At 40.7% G+C, this 25,070-nt stretch overlaps 1 protein-coding gene across 3 annotated transcripts in view; it reads left to right on the top strand.

The window, feature by feature from the left end:
• Positions 1-24,675, top strand: part of AGPAT4 (1-acylglycerol-3-phosphate O-acyltransferase 4) — an 82,242-nt gene extending 57,567 nt beyond the window's left edge. For all 3 annotated transcript variants that reach the window (XM_075267852.1, XM_075267854.1, XM_075267853.1), the window contains 6 exons: positions 4,372-4,533; positions 5,849-6,002; positions 19,294-19,396; positions 20,596-20,671; positions 22,036-22,234; positions 24,351-24,675. In XM_075267852.1, coding sequence (XP_075123953.1) covers positions 4,372-4,533; positions 5,849-6,002; positions 19,294-19,396; positions 20,596-20,671; positions 22,036-22,234; positions 24,351-24,442 — 786 coding nt within the window. In that variant the 3' untranslated portion in view covers positions 24,443-24,675. The remainder of the gene's footprint in view (positions 1-4,371; positions 4,534-5,848; positions 6,003-19,293; positions 19,397-20,595; positions 20,672-22,035; positions 22,235-24,350) is intronic.
• The last annotated feature ends 395 nt before the right edge of the window (positions 24,676-25,070 follow it).

The raw sequence follows: 25,070 nt of genomic DNA on the forward strand, positions 1-25,070 counted from the left end.
ATATGGGACTTGGTCATATGCTTGCTTTTAACAGGCGGCACCAGATTTCCAATTTGTTGCTTCTTAAGGCACTTTTTATGTGCCTTAAGTTTCCTACCTGTCCTGTACATGTTTCTAAGATTTCCTGCTTCTGATATCTGAAATAATTACAAGAAAATGATTCATTGATCCATCAATAAGTCACACAATTAATAAGATAATCCTTTAATAGTCCCACAATGGGGAAATTTCAGTGATACAGTTTCATAGATGGTACAGTAGTATATAACAAGAGAGGAAAACACATACAAGCTCATGGCAGATAGAGAAATCCTAGGAATCATAGCAACTAAAAAAGAAAGAAACACAGACACACTGCAGGATCATTTAGTTCTCTGTGCGGAGTGATGTTAATAATACAGCCCGACCGTGGTTGGAGGACATGAGGAGGGGGGTCACAGCATGTAGCTATAACAGGCAGAAATGTTTTTTTGCAGAGGTGGGGGAAATATGCAGCTATCATGATAACATGTGGCAGTTCCTTTGGTAGGTGGTGCGATCTCCTGCTCACAGCTGATAGTTCGGTATCTTGCATCAGCGCTATTGTCCATTAACCACAAAAAAAATGCCCCAAATATCCTTCATCACAAGCCCTCCTCTTCCTTTCTTCTTACCACTGTGTTCCCCTGCCCAGAGAGGTCTGAAGCCATCCAGGTAGACAGGCTGCTGCTCTCTTTCCAAGCTTCCATAACTCCTGGGGTAGGTGGGTGATGGTAGGTTCCCAGGTTGTAACAGAGTCCCACGTGTCCACAGTAAAAGAAAGAAATACCAGTCAGCTGTAGGCATCTTCACACATAAGCAATAGACGCCAGAAATCATCTCCTTGAAAAGAAGAAGTCCACACTTCCATATAGGTTTCTCCTCCATGCCACATGGTGTCCATGCTGTCCATGTTAGCTCCTGGGGGGATGGTAACAGGCACATGTGCAGGTCTCCAGGTCTTGAGTCATTGTCCATGCTTTAACAATAGATACAAAAGGAAAAAAATACTCCACAGGGTCTTCCATTCGATTTATAGTTGCTAATTCATAGTGCTAGTTTGCTTAGTTACAGGATTCTTGAAGATACAGAGAAAAAGAGTGAAAAAGGAAAGATAAAGTTTGCTCCCAGCTTGGAGCTTCTGTATCAGGCAGCCAGCCACTCGGAGCGGCGCCTAAAAAAAAAAAAAAAATTTATATATAGCTATATGAATTTAGTTCTGTGTATGTCTGTATCTATTTATCTTAATTCTATTTTTTGAAGATCACTTCCTCAACCACTAACTTTAGATTCCCCCGCTGACACTATCAGCGCCTGGATTCCGATATAGGAACTGGTGTAGATTTCAGGTATAACTCGCTTCAGCTTTCTGGTGTGAGTTATAGTAATTCTGTCAAGCCAAGCATATCTCTGCTTTACCACTTTTGTAAAATTAGGGCACAGAAGAAACTATGTGGCGCATGTTTGGTGCATCAAAGATGTGCCACATTTACATTAATCTACACCAGAAAGTTGTTGCAAATGGGTTAGTAAATTTCCCATCATAGTGTCTATTTAGCATAATGGTAATTTTTGACGATCGCTTCTTCAACCATTAACTTTAAAAAGATTACTTAGTGTACTAATTTACTTTTTTTTGACAACCCTCTACTATTTTAACAAACAACATACCTTGTGATTTCACACTAAGATATGCGAATTACATAACGGTAACTAGAGGATTCTAGCTGTAAACATTAGTTCCCTACTTTGAAGTGCAAGAAAAGTCTGTAGTGTAAAGTGCGTGTGCCATGTTACAGTTTTTGCAAATTTTTAGGTATAATCTCCACAAGTTGATTCACATTATTAAAACCTTGTGTTGCTTGTCTTAACCAAGTTAAACAGCCTGTATTTATAGCACTGAGTTTTATGGTACATATAGTGTCCATCCCAAGGTAGCAGCAGGCACATGTGAACAAAGCCCCACCCAAATTCAGCTGCCAATGATGGCAAGATTATATGGTTCATCATTGAGGGCTCATGCAGGCATGGTTTGACTGCCTCTACATTGAAATGGACCCTTACCCGGCTCTAGTTTTGGGCTGATAATGCATTGCCCTGTGCTTTTTTGCATTGACCTATTACACATGATGTGGAGGAACAAGCTACTGGTCATTCTTCTCTCTTTCAATTCTATTGATTATCATTGGTATATGCTAGAGGCAAATGTGAGGCTAATACCCTTATTTTACTTATGAAGTATACATAAAGCAGTCAGCAATCTGATCAGGAGGATATTTAAAGGTGACAATTATTGGTAACAAGAGTTCCTATAAATGTTTGTTGATGATAACTGGCCCTCTAAAGGTGCATAAAGTGATAGCTAAATCACAATAGCTTAGTTGGGCTTCTGTAATGGCAAAACAGATGCTGAGCAATGGTGCATATCAGTTGTCAAGCCTTCATGGTTTTGAGATGCGGGTTGTAAGGACTGTCCCTTCACCCCAGGTGAGACGTAATAGAAAATTGAGTTTATGAAGACTCATCTCTTTTCTCAAGCATACCAATCCACTGAACTATTCACCACTAAATGAAACAAAAAGACAAGATACATAAATTACATATTCAGCCGACTCTCCCATTTTACAAAGGACTACTTAACACTTAAATGGCAGCAATTGGCACAGCATTAAAAGTAAATGTACAAAAGGGAGATATAATAGTAATAGACAAAATTTATATCTCCATCAAAATACAAATAAGTACATAAAATATAAATATGGATAATTATTTGGTTTGTTCTATAATTTCATTTAAACCAAAATGTTTGAAAAATTCAGAAAGAATCCCGCATCTGGAAAGGATTTCTCACATTTATTGGGATCTATTCTCAAATAGATAGTTGGAATTGTATTGGATCCTGATTGGGGCTGAAATTATGTCACTTTAATATTTTCTTATTAATGTTGTCCCTGTGTTTGAGTCTTAAATGCATTACCAGAATGGTACGTCCCATGCTACGGCATGTATTAGACCTGTGCCTGTATTGCACACTGTGAGGTGGGATGTCTCTTAGACCCCTACACTTTCTCACTTCTTCTACTCCAATAACACACCAGGAGCGCCCCTTCCATCTTTTGTTTCTCTGCTCCAGTCACATGGGGTAAAGAGACACTGCCTCCCCCGCTGCAATCCAGGTTGATGGTGCTTTCATTTAACATAGATTTATTGCTTACTGCCTGCATGCTAACCTGCAAAACACCACTGCCAGTAAGAAGTCACAGACAGTAGTTCATAAATCTTTAGCTATATTAAATTCAGGCAGGCGCTGCAGCATGTGTCTTTTCACTAGTAGTGAAAGTCAGGCATGATGTTCAAGGGAGCTGCTTCCAATAGAGGGCAGCATACGGAGGCAGTGTTTTCCTATTTACATCCTGGGAAACATATTTGCATATTCTTCCCATAATCCCCCACAGTGGGGCAAAAATTGCTTTATAAGACTCCACACACCTGACAATATCCCCATAATCTGGTCTAACAGTCTCTCACCTCTGCCAAATCAATTCTCCCTAGACTGTGCTGATGAGATCCAATCAGATTGAAACGTCGTCGTCCACAGTTGGGATGATACTGACTTGGCAAAATCCCGCATCATTGCAATTAAAGACTTGTTGGAAAGTCGGGCATGATGTTCAAGGGAGCTGCTTCCAATAGAGGGCAGCATACAGAGGCAGTGTTTCCCTATTTACATCCTGGGAAAAATATGCATATTCTTCCCACTTGTAATGAGTCACTGTCATTACTGTTCTTTGTTACCATTAGCGCAGTTTTCCAAGTTACTAGGCCCCAGAGGGCAACCAGCAGTGCAGTGTGTGACTTTACATTTACACTTTAAGTACTTAACATAAAGGGGATGTATCACAACAACACTTATTTCCTTTCCACAGTATAGGGGTTAAGTTTATGTTCAGTAAGGGTTCTGTGAGTCGGGACCACAAATCACAAGAAAGGAGGTCTTGAATCCCCCTGTTTCAATGGAGCGGCAGTTTATGGTACAATCCATTTCAGTTATATGTACATTATATAATTGGCACTCAGGTTAACAGAAGCTTTCTTGTAAACTATGTTATTGTGCTTGCATAGGACCTGTATTTTGTTTCAGATCAGACTACTTGATTTCTGTGTCCTAATCGATTAATGGCACAGTCTGTAAAATTTACTTTTATGAGGATTTCATGAATCATTTTACATAGCTCTCTATTGCCAAAATATTGCAATATCAAAAAATATTTAGCATGCTTTACAAATTTTGTTGGTCTTATAATAAATAGAAATATTCATGATCCTTCATGACTTGTTATTGTTTGTTGTCAGAGCTCAAAAGTGCTAGCAAAGAAGGAGCTATCGTATGTACCTGTAATCGGCTGGATGTGGTACTTCTTGGAGATTGTGTTCTGTAAACGAAAATGGGAAGAAGATCGAAAAACTGTTGTACAAGGTTTACGAAATTTAAGGGACTACCCAGAACATTTTTGGGTATGTTAAATGTTTTTACCAGTAGCTATTTATTTTGCTCCTCGGTATCCCTAACTTGTATCCATTTGCAATTAACATCATGTGATAAAACATTCTTCCGAGTACAGATTCAAATGTAACACTTTTTAATTTTACCAATACTTATAAAGATCTTTGGACCTAGAAAGTAAATAGTGTACCTTCACTTTAACCCCTTAGTGACTGCCAATGAGCCACTAGGGAGCTTTATTTTGCTGCACTAACTTTTTAAAGTGCTGCAGAACAATTCCTGCTTGTATGTCCCATAGCTGGTGCTTGCATGTTTAACTACTGAACACTTAACTTCTTAGGGGCATTCACACAGAGTTTCCGTGCGCTGATTCTGATGCTGAATTCGCCCGTAAATAAAGCCTCCCATTGACTTTAATTGGTTCCATTTTCCACACGGTACCCATTGAAATCAAGGCCTCTAATTGATTTAAATGGGATCCACACGGAAAACAGAACCCATTGAAGTCAATTCGAGGCTTTTTATTTCCCCGCGTGGATTCTGATGCGGATTCCGCTTCAGAATCCACGCCAAAATACTCCATATGAATGCCCCCTTAGGTGCCATGAATTATTTTAGTCACCTCACCTGGAACATGGGGAAAAAGTGGCCAAAAGTTGTTTGGACACCGCAATGGAAATGATAAAAAGTGCCATCCATCCCACAAAAAATGTACCCTCATCAGCTAGCTCCATGGAAAAAAAAAATCAAAAAATAATGACATTACAAAGCATAAGTTAATGAGTTTTCCACAAAAAATTGTCATCATTGTACATAATTTGAAAAACATAAAGTATAAATTCGGTATTGAACTAAACAACCTGACCCACAGAATAAAGTATCATGATATATACCATGTATAGTAAAGGTACAAAATTTAAAACATTGTTGGAATCTTCTTTTATTTCAACCTCCATCCAGAATGAGTGTATGAAATGTTATTAATACTTTATAGGAGCTTCATAATTATGCCATTGGAAATACAACTCAATCTGCACAAACAAGATTTCGAACAACTACATATAAAAACATAAAAATAAAGTTATGGTTTTTAGAATGTGACGTGCAAAAAGCTGACTACATCAATAAGGAGTTGACTACTCAATTGTCACTTATTTGCCAGTTCACTGATACATCCTTATGAGGTGTACGGATGAGGTCAGTGGTTGCTGTAGAGGTCACGTCTTGTTGACGGGGCTAAATATTATGCCACTGATTCAAAGCATAATCTAAAAAAAAAGTGGTTACATTTTGAAGATTGATCATTTGCCTTTGTTTTTTTCTCAGTTTCTAATACACTGTGAAGGCACACGTTTCACAGAGAAAAAGCATGAAATCAGTATGCAGGTTGCCGAAGCCAAAGGCCTCCCGAAGCTGAAATATCATCTACTACCCAGAACGAAAGGGTTCGCAGTCACTGTGCAAAGTTTGAGAAATGTAGGTAAGGAAAGCGACTGGCAAATTATTTGCTTTTGGGCCTGTTTTAACAAAACCGTCAAAAAGATAACTAACTGTATTACCCATAGCAGTCGCTCTGCAGCTTTAATTTTTCCAGAGAAGCTTAAAAAATATGAAAGCTGACCTCTGGTTGCCATGGGCAATTTGTATTTGGAGCAGAGAGACTACTAGCACAAAGGGCACCTTGTATCTTGTTTATTTGATCTGAACATAAAGATATTAAGGGCATTTGTTTCTATTGAATGGCATAACTAATGAAATCAGCCTAAACATTGGCACAACACACAAATACAAATCAAGATCAATATTTATACCGTATATAAACTATATAGCTCACATTATGTTTTTGACATGTTGTTCTTGGTTGTCTTTGTACTAGTTTTTGTATCTCATACAAGTACATTAATGATAAGCAGTGAATATGTTGCATTTTACTGTAAATCCCCACAATCACTGTTTAAGGCCTACATAATATTAGAAGAGTCTTCTGAACCCTACAGATTTTGATGGGATTTTTTTGTGTGTAGGGAGAGGGGGGTTCTGCTGACTGTTTGTTTTCCAAAAGATGATATTAGGGGAAGAAGGGATCCGGCATGTAGAATTTTAGCTAAACTGCCTCCAGAGGTTTCCAATAGTGACTGAGCCAACCTGACTGTGCGGGTGTATCAGGAAGTCTGGAATAATAGTTATTAGCAGAAAAGTATTTGTCTGAAAGCTATTGAAGGTGTAGAGGCACAGTAACTCAAGATTATAAGCCATCTGCATCTAACAAATGAGATCTCAGTGAATTGAATCGCTGGTTGCTTAAATTTTGTGAAACCAGGCTGAACAAGAGTAAAAGAAACAAGTCCAAGCTTTATATAAAGGGATACTGTGGTGATTTTTTTTTCTATACTTATTATATTGTTTGAAAGACCATCCCTTCATTATTTATATTTGTCTGCGGAAAAAAAAGCTAGCAGAACCCATTGAAATTAATGGGAGGCTTTTTTTTCAGCGTGGAAAATTCTGCACCAAATTCCTCACCATTTTCCTCTGTGTGAATGGACCCTTAAGGGCTAGTTCACACGTAAATTACGTGTGGCTTATTTTGGTCCTTATTTTGGTATATATAAACAATCTGGTCTGTCAGCAACTTGTATGGATGGAAAATGTCCTTTTATTGGAAAAAGCAGTACACCACGTATCGGTCCACACTGGGACCTTTCTCAAGTGCACCGATACGTGGTGTACTGCTTTTTCCAATAAAAGGACATTTTCCATCCATACAAGTTGCTGACAGACCTGATTGTTTTTTCTATTGCAAACTTCTTTGTCTGGAGAGGGGTTTCTGCCGTGCGTGCAATTTGTGGGATGATCCCCAGATTTGCTGGTGCTGCTGCAATTGTTTTTCTTTAAATATATATATATATATATATGTGAAATTTATATTTATTATGGGGAAGTTAGCTGGGTAGAAGCAGTGGTGCAGACCCAAACAGTCAAGACTAGAACACAAAATATGCAGCAACCTGGTTTATTCAGAGAAAAACAGGAAAATAAATAAACTTGGACTTCAGGCACAAAAAATAAAGCAAAATATAGCCATAACTTCGACAAAAACTTAATAAATACCTGCTCATCTGAGCCACTAGCTAACAGAACAGATTACCTAACTATACGTGTGGCTTACTTCCAGCCACACAAAAACAACAGGCGCATTATACTCACCAGTCTGTTACAGGACAGAACCATACACCTCCTTTCACCTCATGGAGCTGCCATGAACTGCAGGCAGACACCCACTAAAAGTTCTTAGAGTATGTTAGCCACCAACCAGTTTCACTTATAAGATCATAGATCAAAAACTATTGCTCACTTCAGCACAAACTATCTGCTATGGTTCAGAACTACCGTGTTAGACTACATTTTATTTCCCAGAATCTCTGCCTTGAACACAATGTTATCCGACCAGCTGTTGTAGTCACATGTAGGAGATAATTAACGTTCTGAAGGATTGGGCTCTAATCTGATATACTGAATTACCAGTTCAACATAATTGTTTAGATAATGAAAATAATTGAATAAAGGAATGGTTGATGATGAAATCCCCAACAATCCTATTAGAAGGCGAGATGGAGCCTGTTAGGATTATCCCAGCATGACTGTTATCTGCAATACAAAGTAGGCACACTGTCTAATCCCATACTGACCAAGGGTGTTAAAAGTGTTGGCACAATGTCTGGCTGGATCATGCAGCAAACTTATACTCAAAGTGTGTTTTTGTCTTTTTTAGTCGATGCTTCTAGCTTATAATCATGATAATGTCTCCTATGTTTACTTCCACACCACAAAATGTTAATAAAGTTCTATCTTTCCTTGTATTTTAAAAGAAACACTAAACAGAAAATGCATAGACATATATAAAGTCAGAAATTAATCTATTAAATTTTACACATATATATTCCCCAGGTGCTCGGCCATGTCACACCTCCTCCACCTCTCTGTCCTGAGAGTGGAAAAGTAGCCACCCTCTTCTATCTTGTCTACAGTAGGACAAGGGCTTGTAAAGCTCTGTTCTGTGTAGTATTCCTACAAGTCAGGCTTTATTGTGCATGGTGTCCACATTATTCACCAATGGCATATAGATCCACTCTGTTAGAGAATTTGTAGATGACAATTCCCCAGAATCTGCTGGAGGAAGAGGCACAAGGGACAGTGAGCCCTAAGCTGAAGCCCCCCACTGTCCCTTCCTATTGCCAGGCCCTATCCTACGTAATAGGCGGCAACTCGAAGACGATCCCTTCCTATATATGTGATACACAAAAACGCACACAAGACTAACAACAACAAAGGGAGGTCAGCTAGCCAGGGTTTGGTAACAGTCGAGCAATGCAGTGCCAAATCGAAGTCCAAAAGAATAGTCAGTAGGGAAGCCAGAGGTCATGGATAAGAATACAAGTAAATTAACAGCAAGAGAAGCCAGCAAGCACCAGGCAATAACAGGCACCAGTGTGAATGTGAGCCAAGACTAAATAGGGGAGAATGAACCCAACCTGGACCTGACAGGAAGGCAGGCTGTCAATCACAGGGCAAACCCAAATTTAACCACTTAATGGACAGAGGCAACAAGGGCAGAAGACAGGTGTGGTGCAAATTCAATTTCAGAACTAGAGCTGTGTTCACACAGTGCAACTAAAAACTCTAAACAAATTATCAAACTGCACACGCCTCCTGCGCCGCGAGCAGATGGTGGTGCAGAGACCCGAACAGGCAGAGATGTTACACATTCATTTCGGCGTATTAATTTTTTTTCCCACAAACCTTGTGTCCGTAAAAAATGTACATCTGTCCGTTTTTCCTTTTCCTGGATGCCTATGGGTGCCAAGCAAACTGGCATCACGAGCCACAAGTGGTTTACAATCCACGGTTGTGCACCCCTGTTTACACCTATTTCGGTACATTGTTAGCTACTTGGTGGCCACCTGTTGACTATATACATCCAAGTGGCCGTTGTTTATCTCTAAAAATCTGTATGTTCTTGCAGAGATAGCAGATGCACAAGTTCATGTAACTGCAGGAGCAGGGAGTTGGCTGTAAGTTACAGCTGTACTCCCCAGAGAGAAGGCAGAGGCTCAATGGGCGTTATTTATTACCTGCTCCTTTATTAGCCTTATTTTTCATAGGTGTGGCTTTTTTTTTTTTTTTACTAGTTTTATTGTGGTGTCTATTTATAATGTAAGCGCACCTCCTTGTTAAATGTTGTGCACATGTGTTACTTTAGATGCACCTTTATCCTTTATTACGCCCATGTACATTAGGAGTCTAAAGCTGGGAGTGGTACCTTAACTGTGGAAAACATCTTGTGTGGTACCAGTCCCAAAGAAACCCAACCCGATGGGCTACAATGACTACTGACCTGTAGCACTGGCATCCTACCTGATGAAGGTCCTAGAGAGACTGGGCCTGACACACCTACACCCCCTAATGAGCTCCGCTCTGGACTCCCTCCAGTTTGCCTATCGGCCGGGCATTGGGGTAGATGACGCCATCATCCACCTTCTTCACAGAGCTCTCTCTCACCTGGAGAAACCAGGGAACACTGTGAGAATAATGTTCTTTCATTTCTCCAGTGCGTTCAACACCATTCAGCCAGGGCTATTGAAGGAGAAGCTGAAACTTAGTAAACCTGCGTAAGTGCTTAATACCATCTGTAAAAGGAAAGTAAAATCAGCAAAAATGCAAAATGAAAGGCAGATGGCTATGGAAAACAAAACTAACTCCAAAAATTTCTTTAAATATATAAATGCAAAAAAACAAAGACAGAACAAGTAGGTCCTCTAAATAATGGTAATGGAGAGTTGGTCCCGGGGGGTTAAGAAGAAGCAGAACTACTAATTCTTTAGCTCTATGTATACAGAAGAACAGGGAGTAGTTGATGTGGGTGTTACCAATGCTGGTAATTAGGGTTGAGCCGATCCTGACTTTTCAGGATCGATTTTAAAATCCGATTTCCAATCATTTTTCGTTCGAACCCGATCCCAATTCCGATCCCAATGCAAGTCAATGGGATTTTTTTTTTATTAATCGGAGATCTGATTTTAAAAGCAATCCTATTCACTATACAGCGTGGAATCTAACAATTGTTAGAATCCACGCTGTGTAGTGAATCACTAAGTAGCCAGAGGATTTTTTTTTTTTAATCCTCTGGCTACTTAGTCCCCCTGGTGTCTACTTACCTCCAGAGATGGCTGCTCCACTGTTCTTTGCGTCGCTTCTGCTCCAGCTGCAGTCTTCTTCTCCCTTCGCTGCCCCCTCCCTGCCAGGTTAGGAGAGTGTGGGTGGGTTAGGAGAGTGTGGGCGGGTACTGGGAGGGGAGACGTCACGTCTCCCCGCCCTGTACCCGCCCACACTCTCCTAACCCGCCCATACTCTCCTAACCTGGCAGGGAGGGGGCAGCAAGGCGAAGAAGACTGCAGCTGAAGCAGCAGCGAGGTGAACAGCAGCGGAGCAGCCATCTCTGGAGGTAAGTAGCTACTAGAGATGCTACTTTAGTCTCCCATTAGAATGAATGGAGACAGCCGGTGCGCAGGGAGTTAAGGCTGTGTGCCGGCTGCTTCCATTCATTCCTATGGAACCGCAGCAGAGCCTTCACACTGAGTATACGCTATATACTCAGTGTGAAGGCATTGTGGGAAATACTACCGATCTCGATCCCACCTAAAAAGATCGTGTTCGAAATTCCGATTGCGATCATGAAATTTTCTCGATCACTGATCGGAATCCGATTTTTTCCAAACACGATCGCTCAACCCTACTGGTAATACATCAACCAATATACTAAACTGGATAAATATAGAAATGGTCCAAGCCAAGCTAAACAAAATAAATGTGAGTAAGGCCAGCGGAAAAATCGCAGCGTTTTATAGTCAGTGCAAAGTGGCTGATTTTAGCGAATCCCATGCCCAGTTTGCAGTAAAAACCACATCGTTACAGTTTTGGAAATCTCAGCCTGTCAATTATACAAAATGGAAATTTCAGTGGTTTTCCCATAGGTATAATTGAAACAGAAAGTCCGCAGAGGAAACTTCTGCAAACTTTGTCTGAAGTGCTGCGGGAAGAACCGCAATGCTTTGCTGCCTGCAGCGCTTTTTTGCTACAGCTCGCCCCATGGGCCTTAGCCTAAGGCTCCAAGTCCAAATGGATTACACCCATGATTACTTAAAGGGATTCTACCATTAAAACCTTTTTTTAGAAAAGGCTTTAGAAAGGCTATTCGTCTCTTACCTTTAGACGTGATCTCCACTGCGCTGTTCCTTAGAAATACCGTTTTTTACCGGTATGCAAATGAGTTCTTTTGCAGCGATGGGGGCGTCTCCACCGCTGCCAGAGAAGTGTCTCCAGCACCGCCTCCTTCTTCGTCCGCAGCTTCATCTTCAATGTCTTCTTCCGGCACAGGCTCATAACTTCTAGGCCTCAGGCCTTGGGCAGAGCAGACTGCGCAGGCACACAGGCCACGGGAAAATGGTCGCTTGCACATATTTTGAAAAAGGGCTCTAGGTAATTACAAATTGGTGAGTTTAACAACCTTTGTGGGGAAACTCTTAAGCGACTATATATAGGGACATGTGACTATACGTAATATTATAAGTGACAGACAGCATGGTTTTACTAAGGACACACGTTGTGAGACTAAAGGTAAGCTCACATGGCAGAAACCTTTTCCGCAGTGCAGCTTTTTTGCACGGCTACCCATGACAGGATGCCGCTCCTGATTAGGCCCCAATGAATGGGCCTAAGCAGGAGTGTGTCTCAAGCCACGGACGCCGCAGCTGACTCAGCCGCAGAATCCGCATGAAGAAAGGGCATGTTGCTTCTTTTTCCCCGCTAGCTGAAAAAAATCACTAGTGGGAAAAAACTGCTAGAGACTCCCATTGAAAAGAATGGGAGACTGTTTTGTTGGTGGATTTTGAGGTGGATTCCGTGACAAAATCCGCCTGCACAAAACTCCATGTGAACATATCCTAACCTGATTTGCTTTTATGAAGAGGTGAGTAAAAGTCTGGACAAAGGGGAAGCTGTGGATATAGTGTCCCTGTTGTCTTCGCAAAGGCTTTTGACACTGTCCCTCATAAAAATTTAATGGGTAATATAGTTTCAGGTCCATTGGCTTGGAAAATATAGTTTGTAATTGGATTGAAAACTGGTTAAAGGATCTTATCCAGAGAGTTATGATCAATGACTAGAGCTCAGACTTGTCCTCTGTTATACGTAGTGCACACCAGGATTCAGTCCTGGGTCCACTGTGATTTAACTTATTAATGATATAGAATAGGAGTAGGGAACGTACGGCTCTCCAGCTGTTGCAAAACTGCAAGTCCCAGCATGCATACTTGCTCTGCTGTTCTTGGAACTCCCATGGAAGTGAATGGAGCATGCTGGGAGTTGTAGTTTCACAGCAGCTGGAGAGCCGAAGGTTCCCTACCCCTGATATAGAAGATAGTATTAATAGCACTGTGTTATTTTTGCCGATAACACCAAGTTAGGTAGTACCGCACAGTCTATAGAGGATGTCTGTAGGTTACAAGCGGACTTAGAATAGACTGTGTTTGGGCATCCACATGGTAAATGAGTTTAAATGTGAATAAATGTAAAGATATGCATCTGGGTACTAATAATCCACATGCTACATTTGTCATAGGGGAAGTAAAGCTGAGAGGGTTACTGGTGAAGAAGGACCCTGGTGTAATTGTAAAACAGAGATTGGATAATAGCATTTAATGTCAATTAGCTGCTTCTAAGGCCAGTAGGATCTTGTCTTGTATCACAAGGGGTAAGGACTCGCAGGACAGGGGTGTAATATTACCACGTTATAAATCATTGGTGCAGCCCTACTTGAAATATGCAGATCAGTCTAGTACATAGAAAAAATGTCCTAGAGTTGGAAAAGGTTCAACGGAGGGCAACAAAACTGATAAGGGGAATGGAGGAAAGGAAAGGAACACTAAAGCCTGAAAACTAAGAAAAAAAAACTTCATGTCTGCAGGATTAGGGGCTGAGCTGCTTATCTGAGCAGTTTAGTAGAAATTGTGGAGACCTACAGTAGGTAAACAGCACATGTTTTCCCTACAGCTTCATCTTAAGTTACTGAATGGTTAGGTGCTTCAGTATGAGATCTCAGGGAGTTTGGAAGTAGGTGGAGCTTAGCCTCTATTCACTATAATGCTGCAATGAAGTGCCATTGACATTAATGGAAATAGTGCATCTCCATGGAGAATTACACCTGGGAGAGGTGAGGATTACATGTTTGTTGTTTTCACCTGCATTGTGAAAGTCAGCCAGCTTTCTCAGATTTCTTAAAGGCAAAACTAGCTAGCCGTGTCATAACTTGGAAACTCTGACTAGTAGGGTTTCTGTAGGTAGATTTTTGCATCTGCACTCTCTATTACAGCACTAACTGGTATGTTACCAAAATTTCCTGAGATTACAAAGTAAGGAAGTGGAATTATTTAGTTATATTTAGCTCTCTTCTGTCCCTATTATAGCAGTACATGGTGTAGCTAGTGTGTGTGTGTGTGTGGGGGGGGGTTGAGGGGGCCGCCATTAATACATATTTTACTTTTAACTAGATCAGTGTCTGCAGACACCGATCTAGTTAAAATCCATCCAGCAACTGTCTTGTAAACCACAAGTCAGGCCTGCAGTTTACAAGACACCAATACCAGACAGAAGACATCTGCTCTTGGCACAGGCAGGCGCTATGACGTCATAGCATCCTCCAGTGCTGAGACGCAGATGTCCTATGAGTGGACCCTGTGCATAGAGAAGAGGAGGTGGCGGTTCCATTCATCAAGGGATAGCAGGAGGGGAGTATAACTTTTTTTTTTTTTTTTTAAAGTATAGTTGTGATAGTAGTATACAGGGGAATTATAACTATAATGGAGGATTCATTAGAGCAAATTAGGAAGATGGGGGGTCATTTATATAAGGAGGCATTATAATTACGGGGGGGAGGAAATAAAGAATAAGGGGGAGGTTATTTATATTAGGGGGCATCATTTATATAAGGGGTCATTATTGTAGTTTTGGGAGAATTTAACATGTTAGACATAGACTGGCATGTTTATTATGCACTTGATGCACTTAAAGGAGCATCTCTGAAATGGCTAGTTACATCACCAACCAAAGGAGAAAACATCCTAGACTGGATCTGGTTTGCAAGTTAAGGTGGAAGAACATTTCAGTCCAAGCGTCCACCCATGTTTATGGTTTGACATAAAAACAGACAGAAAGCCATTCTAAAAATCCTACATAAATAATAGATTTTAGAAGGACAAATTTCAAGAAAGTGAGGGAATGTTTAAACAGAGAATTAAAGGGGGCATGACTTGTCATGATCCCGGCCAGCAGCTTCTAGAACAGGGTCCTACCGTATCTCCTCGCTTCTGACAACTCCATTGGACCTCCAAACCCCGTTGCGATCCTCTCTCCCTCCAAATGAACCAAGCATGGCCTGACCTGCAGGTGATTAAAACTGACATTGTGGACTAACAACTAGTGACTTCATTGGAGCAGTTTCATTCCTCAGCCTCAATTTCTCTTCAAACCCTGCATCGCTCCTCTTCTGTCCATACCTCCCCTTACTGTAAGATCATTTCACATATGGACGATATGGGAAAAAATAACCACCGAAATAATATTAGGATTCGAGGCCTACCTGAAACTTCACAGACTGCAGACTTTGTGCCCACTCCACTAGTATTTTTAATTCTGTCCTGGGAAGACCCCCTAAAGTCATATTGAAATTGACCATGCACATCCTGCTCTTGGGCTTCATAACTCTGACCCCGCAAAACCCCGGGATATCATTTGCAGGATCCATTTCTAGGCCTATAACTAGAAGATTATGCTCAAAGCCATAAATCTCAAGACTATTGACTGTTTCTATCATCCCAGATCTCTCTAGACATATGCTACGCCAGCGGGCAGCGCTGAAACCTCTACTTGCTCTCCTCCATGAACGTGCGATTTCCTACCGTTGAGGTTTTCTGTTTGCTCTTCAGGTCCACATGAAAGACAGAATCTTCTTCCCTCAACATTCCAGATGGCCTTCCTCCACTCTCCACCCTACCATCCATACACCTTCAGCTTGAGACTTACTGATCAATGACACTAATCACGCCGATGCCTTTCCACAATCACGGAACCTTGCAGAGGACCGTGACCTTAGCCCACCAAGATCCCAGAGGCCCTGCCATAGATGGAGACCAGATCCAGACCGAGATTGCCTGACTTGAACTGTCCTTAGCCAGGTGACTCTCCCCTACCTGACTTTTGCTTGTTACTGTTATACTGTAGTTGAACTTGCCCGTTTTTTTTTCTTGTTTTCATAGTTATGCATTTACTGCTGTTTACCTGTTCACATTTCTTTTCCTCTGCTTCTCTTTAATGGCCGGGTTAGTTTTCTTTTTCTTTGACTAGTTTTTCTTCTTCTTTTCCCTCAGTGGTCACATAGCAGTAGCACCCAAGGAAAGACTAAGGGGGTGGCTATCTTTTTCCATAAAAATCTACTAGTCAAGGCACTGGATTCTTAGGTATACCAGAATGCTAGATTCCTATTTCTCATTTGCAAAATCTATGGTGTGGTATATATACGACAGCTAATCTATATCCCCCTTCAAACATAACCAGATCTGCTTCCATATTTCCACTCTATCTGCTCTTCAATTTTTTGCCCAGGGTCACCTCATTTTAAGTGGTGACCTCAACCTCGCCTTTAATCCTCTTCTTGACACCTTAGCAGGCAGAACGCATGTACCTTATAGCGCTCTAAACTAGCTCCGGAAACTACTTCACTCTGTGTTATCTGACATATTTTCTATCCTGCCGATAAAGATTTTACCTTATACTCCCATCCCCACAATTCCTATAGTAGGATAGACTACATTTTCATTTCCCACACTCTCTTCAAGTGTCAGTAGCTAAGATAGGCACAGCCTTCCTCTCTGACCGCTCCCCCATCTCATGCTCACTGCTTCTCCTGGAGGTTGAACAAATCGCTCTTGCTTGATGCTTACTGTCTGGCAGATCTCAAACTTACTCGATCACTCTACTGATACCACTGCTCCCCCCTATACTGAGGGAGACTTTAAAATGTGTCCTCTTAGGGGTACTAGAATCAAGAGGAAAGCAGGTTTGAGGTTCAAATCTCTCTTCAAGACTTAGCTACTCTGGAGGCTCAGTACTAGCAAACCCTTCAGGAATCCACTCTAACTTCTGACTACTGAGCACAAGAAACAGGAACTCCGCCAACTGAGCCATCGTTCATTCTATGAATGGGTCAACAAGATGGGACGTCTACTGGCACATGCAGTTTGGGAGTGACAAGCACCCTCCCAGGTTATGGCTATCAAACGCTTCTCCTATAATACCTCCCATTCTACTGCAGACATAGCAGCAGCATTTATTGATTACTATGGGTCTCTATATGACCTCCCTCACCCACACAACTCTAATTCGAAACCTGATTGATTGCACTCAATTCCCCAGTATATAGCTAGCACAGCCCATCCCCCTCTTGAGCCAGATGACATTGCCCATTTGGGAGCATCCTTCTCTGCCCAGGAATTTGAACTTGGAATCTCATGGTTGTCGAAGGACAAGAGCCTGTCAGCTTTACGGCCCCTACAATCTGACCTCCCGCACCATGAACATATTTTTCAGACTCTTCTACCTCTTTCAAACAATCCCCATCATCTTGCCTAAAGTTTTGTGGGTTTTTTTTTTTTTTTTTTTTTTTTTACTATACTCCTGAAGATATTCACTAAATTTATCTGGGCCTTGAGGCCTCTATACCTTGTGAAGCTTACACTCTCCAGGCCTAAAGAGAGAGAAGGGAATTGGCTATGCCAGCCAGACTGTTGTGGTGGCTGTGACCACTGCACGTAGCCTCGATTGGCATCACTCTACCCACTCTAAACTCTGGGTTGCCCTGGAGAGGTCTCTGAGCCCTCTCATGGGTCTACCTCGGTTCCATAAGCGCCATTGGTCAGACAGTGCATCTCAATCTCTCTCTTATGTCACCCAATTGACCCAGTTCTACACTTCTATTAAAAAACCTCATGATCTACATAGGATGCTATTATCTATTAAGCTTCGTCACATACCATCTCACTAGTCTATAGCATGTTACTAGAGGATTCTGCCGCTCAATTGCCAGCTTATAAGGGAGTTACAATGGTAAAATAGAATAGATATAAAATCAGCTGCAAAAAGTAGTGGGTGGTTTGAAGCATAAAACAAATCAGGAGAGGCTTAAAGAACTTAAACGGGTTGTCCAGGCAAAAATGGACATTGAATTTATTGTTGGAATTGGGTGAGGGACGTTAAAAAATGTAAAAATAAAAATTCATACTCTCCTTTCCTGGGTACTCCAGTGCCTCCCAACGTGGTCCCGCTTTCTCGGTCCAGTGTTAATGTGTGGGGAAGTCTCAGCCACACAGGACTGCTGAGGCCAACCAGTGGCCTCAGTGAATGAAGGTGATGTCACTACCTATGACATCACGGGTCTCTTCCTGAGCCCTGCCAAGGCCGTTGAGAGTAGTTGAGGCTGTAACAAGCTTTCAGCAAATGTTCAATAAGTGAATTTAAGTATGCTTGGGATAGGCACATATCTTTCCTATGATAAAGTGAGAAAAAGAGCAGACTAGATTGACCATGTGTTTTTTTTTTGTTTTTTTTTCTTCCATCAATCTTTCATAGTTCTGCTCCTTAGTCTAAAAAGTAAATCTGGCAAGAAGTGGAGCAAGAGAGAGATTTATTTCTTATTCGGCAGTTCCCTATAATAGCATTATCTGGTTTGCTACCCAGCTTTCTATGGTCCTTGAAAAGCAAATCTGTCATGACGACATGCCATACCATTTAGTAAATATAGATAAAGTCAATAGTGAGGGTACTGCATACTTAGTCTGATATTCAGAATACCTATACATACCTATACATTGGTTGTTGCTACTGAAAGCTAAATCTGCCTAATACTGCAGGAATATAGGAAAGAGGAGAATTATCAAAGTATAACTACATGTATTGGGCTGTACTTTTGTCACTTTTAGGTACAACCGGCTGGTGTCACTGAGTGTACCGTTACTACTAACCCTGGTAGTATTGGTACCACTTCTGATACTGTTACTATATCTATTTTTTACTGTAAGTTACTTGGGCGATTCATTCCAACAAAATAGTCACAGTAACTGTATAGACAAAAAGTACACAAACGAGACCCAGCACTCTCCTCCTAACCATATAACAGCTGCTTGTGTGTCAGGGGGCAATGGTTTCCCATAAATCTAAGTTATTTTAGTATTACACTTTTATTTTAATAACTATAATAAAAGTTATGTTTTAATCTTTCAGTAAGGAGACCCACCAGTTAATTCAGAAAAGATCAGACAGGGTAGCCCTGGCTTCATCTTTAGGATTCTGCAGAGGTTAGTAGAGGATGCTTCTGATGTATAGGCAGTGGTCTTCAGATCTTGCGTAATGTGGATATAAGACTAGTAAGCCAACCTATAAAGTGGTGCGTTGCACATCCTGGATTATTCATTTAATGTAATGAACTAATATATGAAGCTAGTGAATTTATAATGTGATTTCTAGGCATATGTTCACACATATCTCACATGTACATTTCAAACACATAAAGAGTTTCTACAATTGTATTTAAATGAATAAAGCCATAGATACTGTTCAATTATACCTGAAATAATGACATCAATTCTCTCCCTCCTACTCCACAGTGTCTGCAGTGTATGACTCCACACTCAATTTTAGAAATAATGAAAATCCTACCCTACTTGGGGTATTAAATGGGAAAAAGTACCATGCAGATCTTTATGTGAGGTAAGAATGCAACGAGAACTTTGTAACACACATATTGCTATGGAGCTTATATTATCATTATAGGTGTACATATCTACATTGCATCTTCAACTTTCACAGTGTTTTTCTAAGCACAAAACTGGGTAAACGCATTGTAGGAAAAACAAAAGATAGTTTGGCACAGACAGGTAAAACATTAGAGCGGAATCCTGACCATATGAGTTTACAAACTTTAGCTTATAGTTTATTTTGTTGTTGATGCTGGCTAATGTCTAAGGATTTCTCCATGGGATGTTAAAACACTTACTGTGTTTCTAGTTGGGATGAACCTCGAGTTTCCAGGCTGGCCCTTTGTCATGTGATTGGATCCAGCACCTGAGCTGCTCTGCCTTTTCCTCTGCTGTGCTCACTCATATTTGCTTGTACTATGGGAGCTGACGTTACTATAATAATAATCTTCTTTGCCAGTCCCCATAGGAGTCCAAGCGGGTACTGGTTCTGATCATGTGACTGAGGTTTGTCCCAATTAGAACCACAGAGGAAGTGTTTACGCCCCCTCTGGAGAACCCCATTTATATATGGTAATTTTATTAATTGTTCTTGGTGGATAAAAGAATTCCTGCGAAAACAGCATTCCAAATATACATTTCAGTATATAACAAGCTGCACACATTAAAATTTCATGACTGCGGCATTAAAGCAGTATGGATGATAAGACTATCAATATCTGGTCAGTGGGCATCCAGCTCTTAGCACCCCTGACAATCTGCTGGTTGTTTGGGGGGGGGCAGCTTGGCATTATAGGCTTTTCATTGTTTAAGTTTGGGTGTCTGCCTGCATTCTGTCTATTTAGTAGCGGTACCAATGCAGGGTAATTCAGCTTTATTTCAATAGGATAAAAGTTCAGATTGTTGATTGGCAAGTTGTTGAAACTGTATTAAGTATGTATACAGATATGCCTGTGTCAAACTGTCCTTAGGCCACTTTGACAGTGAAGATTTGATCAGTATTCTGTATATGTTTTTTCCACACTTAGTGTATCCTAAACACAGAAGAAAAAAACGTTACTTTTTCTAAAATACTGACCAAATCTGTCAAAGTTGCCTAAGGGCAGTGTAGTCTGTGTGAAAATAGCACTAAATACTATAAACGGAATTGTGCTGTGTGTTCTGTCACTAGTGTTTGTTCAGAAAATCTGACCTGTTTTAATCTTTCTCCAGGCGGATTCCATTAGAAGAAATACCTGAAAATGAGCAGGAATGTGCCCAATGGTTGCACAAACTCTACCAGGAAAAAGTAAGACTATCCCTTACATTTTACGTTGCTGTGCATCATATTGTAAATGTAGGAGAGTTATGTCTAAGCTTATAAACTCCCCAGCTAGCTGGTAAAAAAACAATTGAAAGCCAGAGAGCACACTGGTATTCTGGAACAAGTGCACTTAGGATGCAAATACACCGCATCCTAAGGGATGAGCCACCAACCAATTCCAAACACTTTCAACTATGGCGACCCCAAAAGACCTCTTTCATTCACAAAGACTAGGAAAACCTTGCAATGTGTTTCCAACTATTTGAAAGTGAAATGGCACAAAAATCTATCCACATTTAATAAAGAGCATACTTTCATATGACAAATAAAATACACACACAAATATATAAAATAAAGGAGTGTTCTAATCTTAACAACAGATTAATGTGGGCTGAAACCTATTGAGAGAATCTGGATGACTTAATCCCTGTTTATCAGTTCTAGGCAGCCTCGGGTTAAGGCTAAAGCCCCACTTTGTGGAAATGCAGCATTTTCTGTTGCAGATTTTGCTGTGGTTTTTTTGAGCCAAAGTCAGGAGTTGGCTTGAAAAGGAAAAGAAAATATAAAGGAAGCTCTTAGACGTTTCCCTTCTGTTAATTCCACTCCTGGCTTTGGCTCAAAAACCACAGCAAAATCTGCAACAAAAATGCTGCATTTCCGCAACGTGGGATCTTAGGCTAAGGCCCCACGTTGCGGAAATGCAGCTTTTTTTGTTGCAGATTTTGCTGCGTTTTTTTGAGCGAAAGTCAGGAGTGGATTTAACAGAAAGGAAACATCTGAGATCTTTCTTTCTATCTTCCATTCCTTCTCAATCTATCCTAGACTTTGGTTAAAAAAAAATGCAGAAAAATCTCTAACAAAAGAAGCTGCGTTTCCGCAACGTGGGGCCTTAGCCTTAATGTGGAAATGCTGCCGTTTGTTGTGGCAAAAACACCGCAGGAAAAAATTGCAGCATTTTACAGTCACTGCAAGGTGGATGGGATTCTTGTGAAATACGAGCAGCAGACATGCTACAATTTTCAAAACAGTCACAAGTTTGGAAACCGCCGCATGTCAGTTATACCTACCTAATTAAAGCAGAAAGGTTTCCTTTGCAGACTTTTTATGAAAAGCGATGCAGGAAAAACTGCAATGCGTTGCTGCCACATTTTTTCCCACAACACTTTTTTGATGCAGCCCAGTACGTGGCGCCTTAGCCTTGATGAAGAACTGTCAGATTATCTTTGTGTTAGGAAAAGAAGTGAGCAATCTGCTTTTGAATAAAATGACTAGAATTGAGAGAGGTTGAACTTTTTTTATTATTTTTTTTATCTATAAAAAAGTATAGGTTTGTTACCATTTTTTTCTAGGATGCTTTTCAAGAAGAGTACTATAAGACAGGAACCTATCCTGGCACCGCAGTTGTACCTCCTCGCAGGCCATGGACTTTATTGAACTGGCTGTTTTGGGCCTCTTTGTTATCCTACCCTCTATGCAAAGTGCTTGCTAACATGATTAGCAGCGGATCATATCTTACATTGGCCTTGTTTGCACTGCTCATGGTTATAGGTAAGTGATGGAATCTTAGTCACATTACATATTGCATATATGTAATTATTTGGGTATTGTTCTACTTCTGTGCAATATGTGCTCACCATAAACTGATCACAGAAAGTAAAAAAAGGGAAATATTCTCAAATTGACAAACTGACTGAAGCCTTTATGAACAGATGTAAGTATACGATCTGATCACTTGCATGAGACATTTTATCTTGATTCTCAAAACTCTTACCACTATTATGGTATGGAGCTTATATTTTATATTAATTTTGTGTGTTCCAGGTAAGTACTGGAAACTATTTTAATGTGTGATTCTCAGTAATTGACTGGAACTCAATATAAATCATATATCTTACTGTATATGTGTAGGCTGAAAGTCAATGGGGCAGATTTATTAAACTGTCTAAAAGCAGAATTGTCTTAGTTGCCCTTAGCAGCCAATCACAGTGCAGCTTTCATTTTGTATTCTGCTACTGAAAGCTGCATTGCATTACGTTACTTTGGGCAATGAAGACTTTTGTTTTAATAAATTTGCCCTAATTTCTCTGTGCCAGTCTTATGGGAAAAGAGTTGGATTTAGCATTTCAATGCTCAGTTATGTCTGCCAAATTACTGCTAACGATAGGGGTCCCTACACACAATATAATGCCCCCATACTTGCTAGTCACATCAGCTATTAGGCCCTGGATCTGCCATCATTGAGTAGCTTTATTCACTGCTGCACTTTACTTCCAGACACTGGGGCCGGGTTCACATCTGCATTCGGTAAACCATTCAGGAAGTTCGCACGGGGACCCCCGAACGGACTACTGAACGCATTGGCAAGCCGTGAGCTTGTAAAAGTACACGGACCCCATAGAATATAATGGGGTCCATCTGCTTTCCACATAGTGTTTGCACTGAACATGCAGACAGAAAAGTACTTCACAATCTACTTTCCTGTCCGCATGACTTGTGCGGAGACTGCGCAGAAAGCACACGGACCCCATTATAGTGTATGGGGTCCGTATACTTTCACTGCTGACCGCTTGTCAATGCGTTTGATAGTCCGTTCAGGGGGTCCCCGTGCAGAATGGATTACCGTACTCAGATGTGAACCAGGCCTCAGAATGACTTGCTTGAGGGCACGTTGGGCTGAAGAAGATTAAGTGCAGCAAGTAGAGGTTACTTCTAATTGATATCTGTTGGCAACTATAAAATAATTCAGGGGGTAATGGCCATTTGGGGGGAAAAAAAATATTATATATATATATATATATATATATATATATATAATTTTCAGTATATGGTCAGCTAATAATCTCTAGCGCTCCAAACAGTTGCTTGGGTTGTGACACCGCCCATTCATAGGAAGGCATAGAAAAGCTGACTTTTCTGGTCCAAATGGAAGAACCTAGAATATTTGGAGAGTTCCACTTATTTGTTATAGTGGAGTGCTTCTTTACTAACCAGGCAATGTTAGGTTTTAAGGGGGTTAGCCACTTATTTATGTTCTGTACTGTGCTGCAAACCGCATTTAACAAACTTTTTATGACGTAAGATCCTCAGGTGCTTGCCCATTTGTACTCCATCTTGCTGTTCATGCAGGAACTCTGATGGTGTTTTCCAGACATAGCCCCCGATCCATCAGTGGCCAGTGAAAGGACACTTTCTTTCCCCACATATTTAACGGTTATTGAAATCAGCTCAGATGCAGCCCCATCTGCATTGTTAGTCAATGACAGTTAGTGATGGACATACTGGTTCAGGTATCCCCCGCACCCCCCTCAGCAGTCATGTCTGATGCAGAATGGAGTAAGACAGGAGGAGCTTTAGCACTATGATCCTTGGATGACAGGAGCACTGCATTTTCATGTTCTAATGCAATTGGCATAATTATTAGGATGTAATATCACAGTGCTGTGGTGTAAATTATAGGCGAAAACAGTTAAGACTATTGGGCATTGCAACGTAAACAGTCAGAGATTGTAGTTGTGGTATAAAGGAATGAGAGTGGCAGGAAATGGGTAGTGGCGCAAACGTCTTGGATTACAATTGTAGGCTTTTATGTGATCTATTGAATTGATATTGATTTCGAGACCCAGTAATTCTGTGACTTGTGTATTCATTGGAGTTTGTTTTTCAGTTTCTGTCGGAGTTCGTCGCATGATTGGGGTCACCGAAATAGACAGAGGTTCCACTTATGGTAACAATGAAAACAAGCAAAAGCAGACTTAACAGTATTTGCTCCTCTTCATACTACAAAGGGAAACATTTTAAAACCTGACCCAAGGCCTTTGGACTGGGAAGCCCTGCATTGTCTTATGGGTGCTTCTAACCCTCGTGTAGGTGGAAATCCAAATCATTTGTGGTGTCAGACAGGACTGAGGAAAAAAAATACCAAGGTATTTTATTTTTAAACTGTGACAGCTCCATTATGTGGAAACACTGGAAAACCATATATACATGGCGCTAGCCTAGGTCAAATAAAGAAATAAAATCTTGATGAATCTCTCATCTCTTCTTACTTTTTGTCATATTTTTTCCCTACATTATAAGGTTTTTTGTTTTTTTTTACATTTGCTTAAATCATTCTCACAGTAAACCGTCTACAATGCCCTGATGTAATAAGAGGTTAAGTATTTGAAGCACGTTAATGTACTATTATGTTGAGTGAGTGCCAATTGGAAAAAAAAACAGTCTGGCATTTAATCTCCTCTGTGCCCTCTTGTAACTATAAATGCCAGTCCCACTGACACGAAAGCTGAGGCTGACATCACTATGGAGATGATGTGGGACCAGATTCTGTTCCCCAGGGCTGTCTCTGCTTAAAGCTTACCAGTGATTTGTCCTAACACTGACTGTA

This window comes from Leptodactylus fuscus, chromosome 3, assembly GCF_031893055.1.
Source record: "Leptodactylus fuscus isolate aLepFus1 chromosome 3, aLepFus1.hap2, whole genome shotgun sequence".
Taxonomy (NCBI): domain Eukaryota; kingdom Metazoa; phylum Chordata; class Amphibia; order Anura; family Leptodactylidae; genus Leptodactylus; species Leptodactylus fuscus.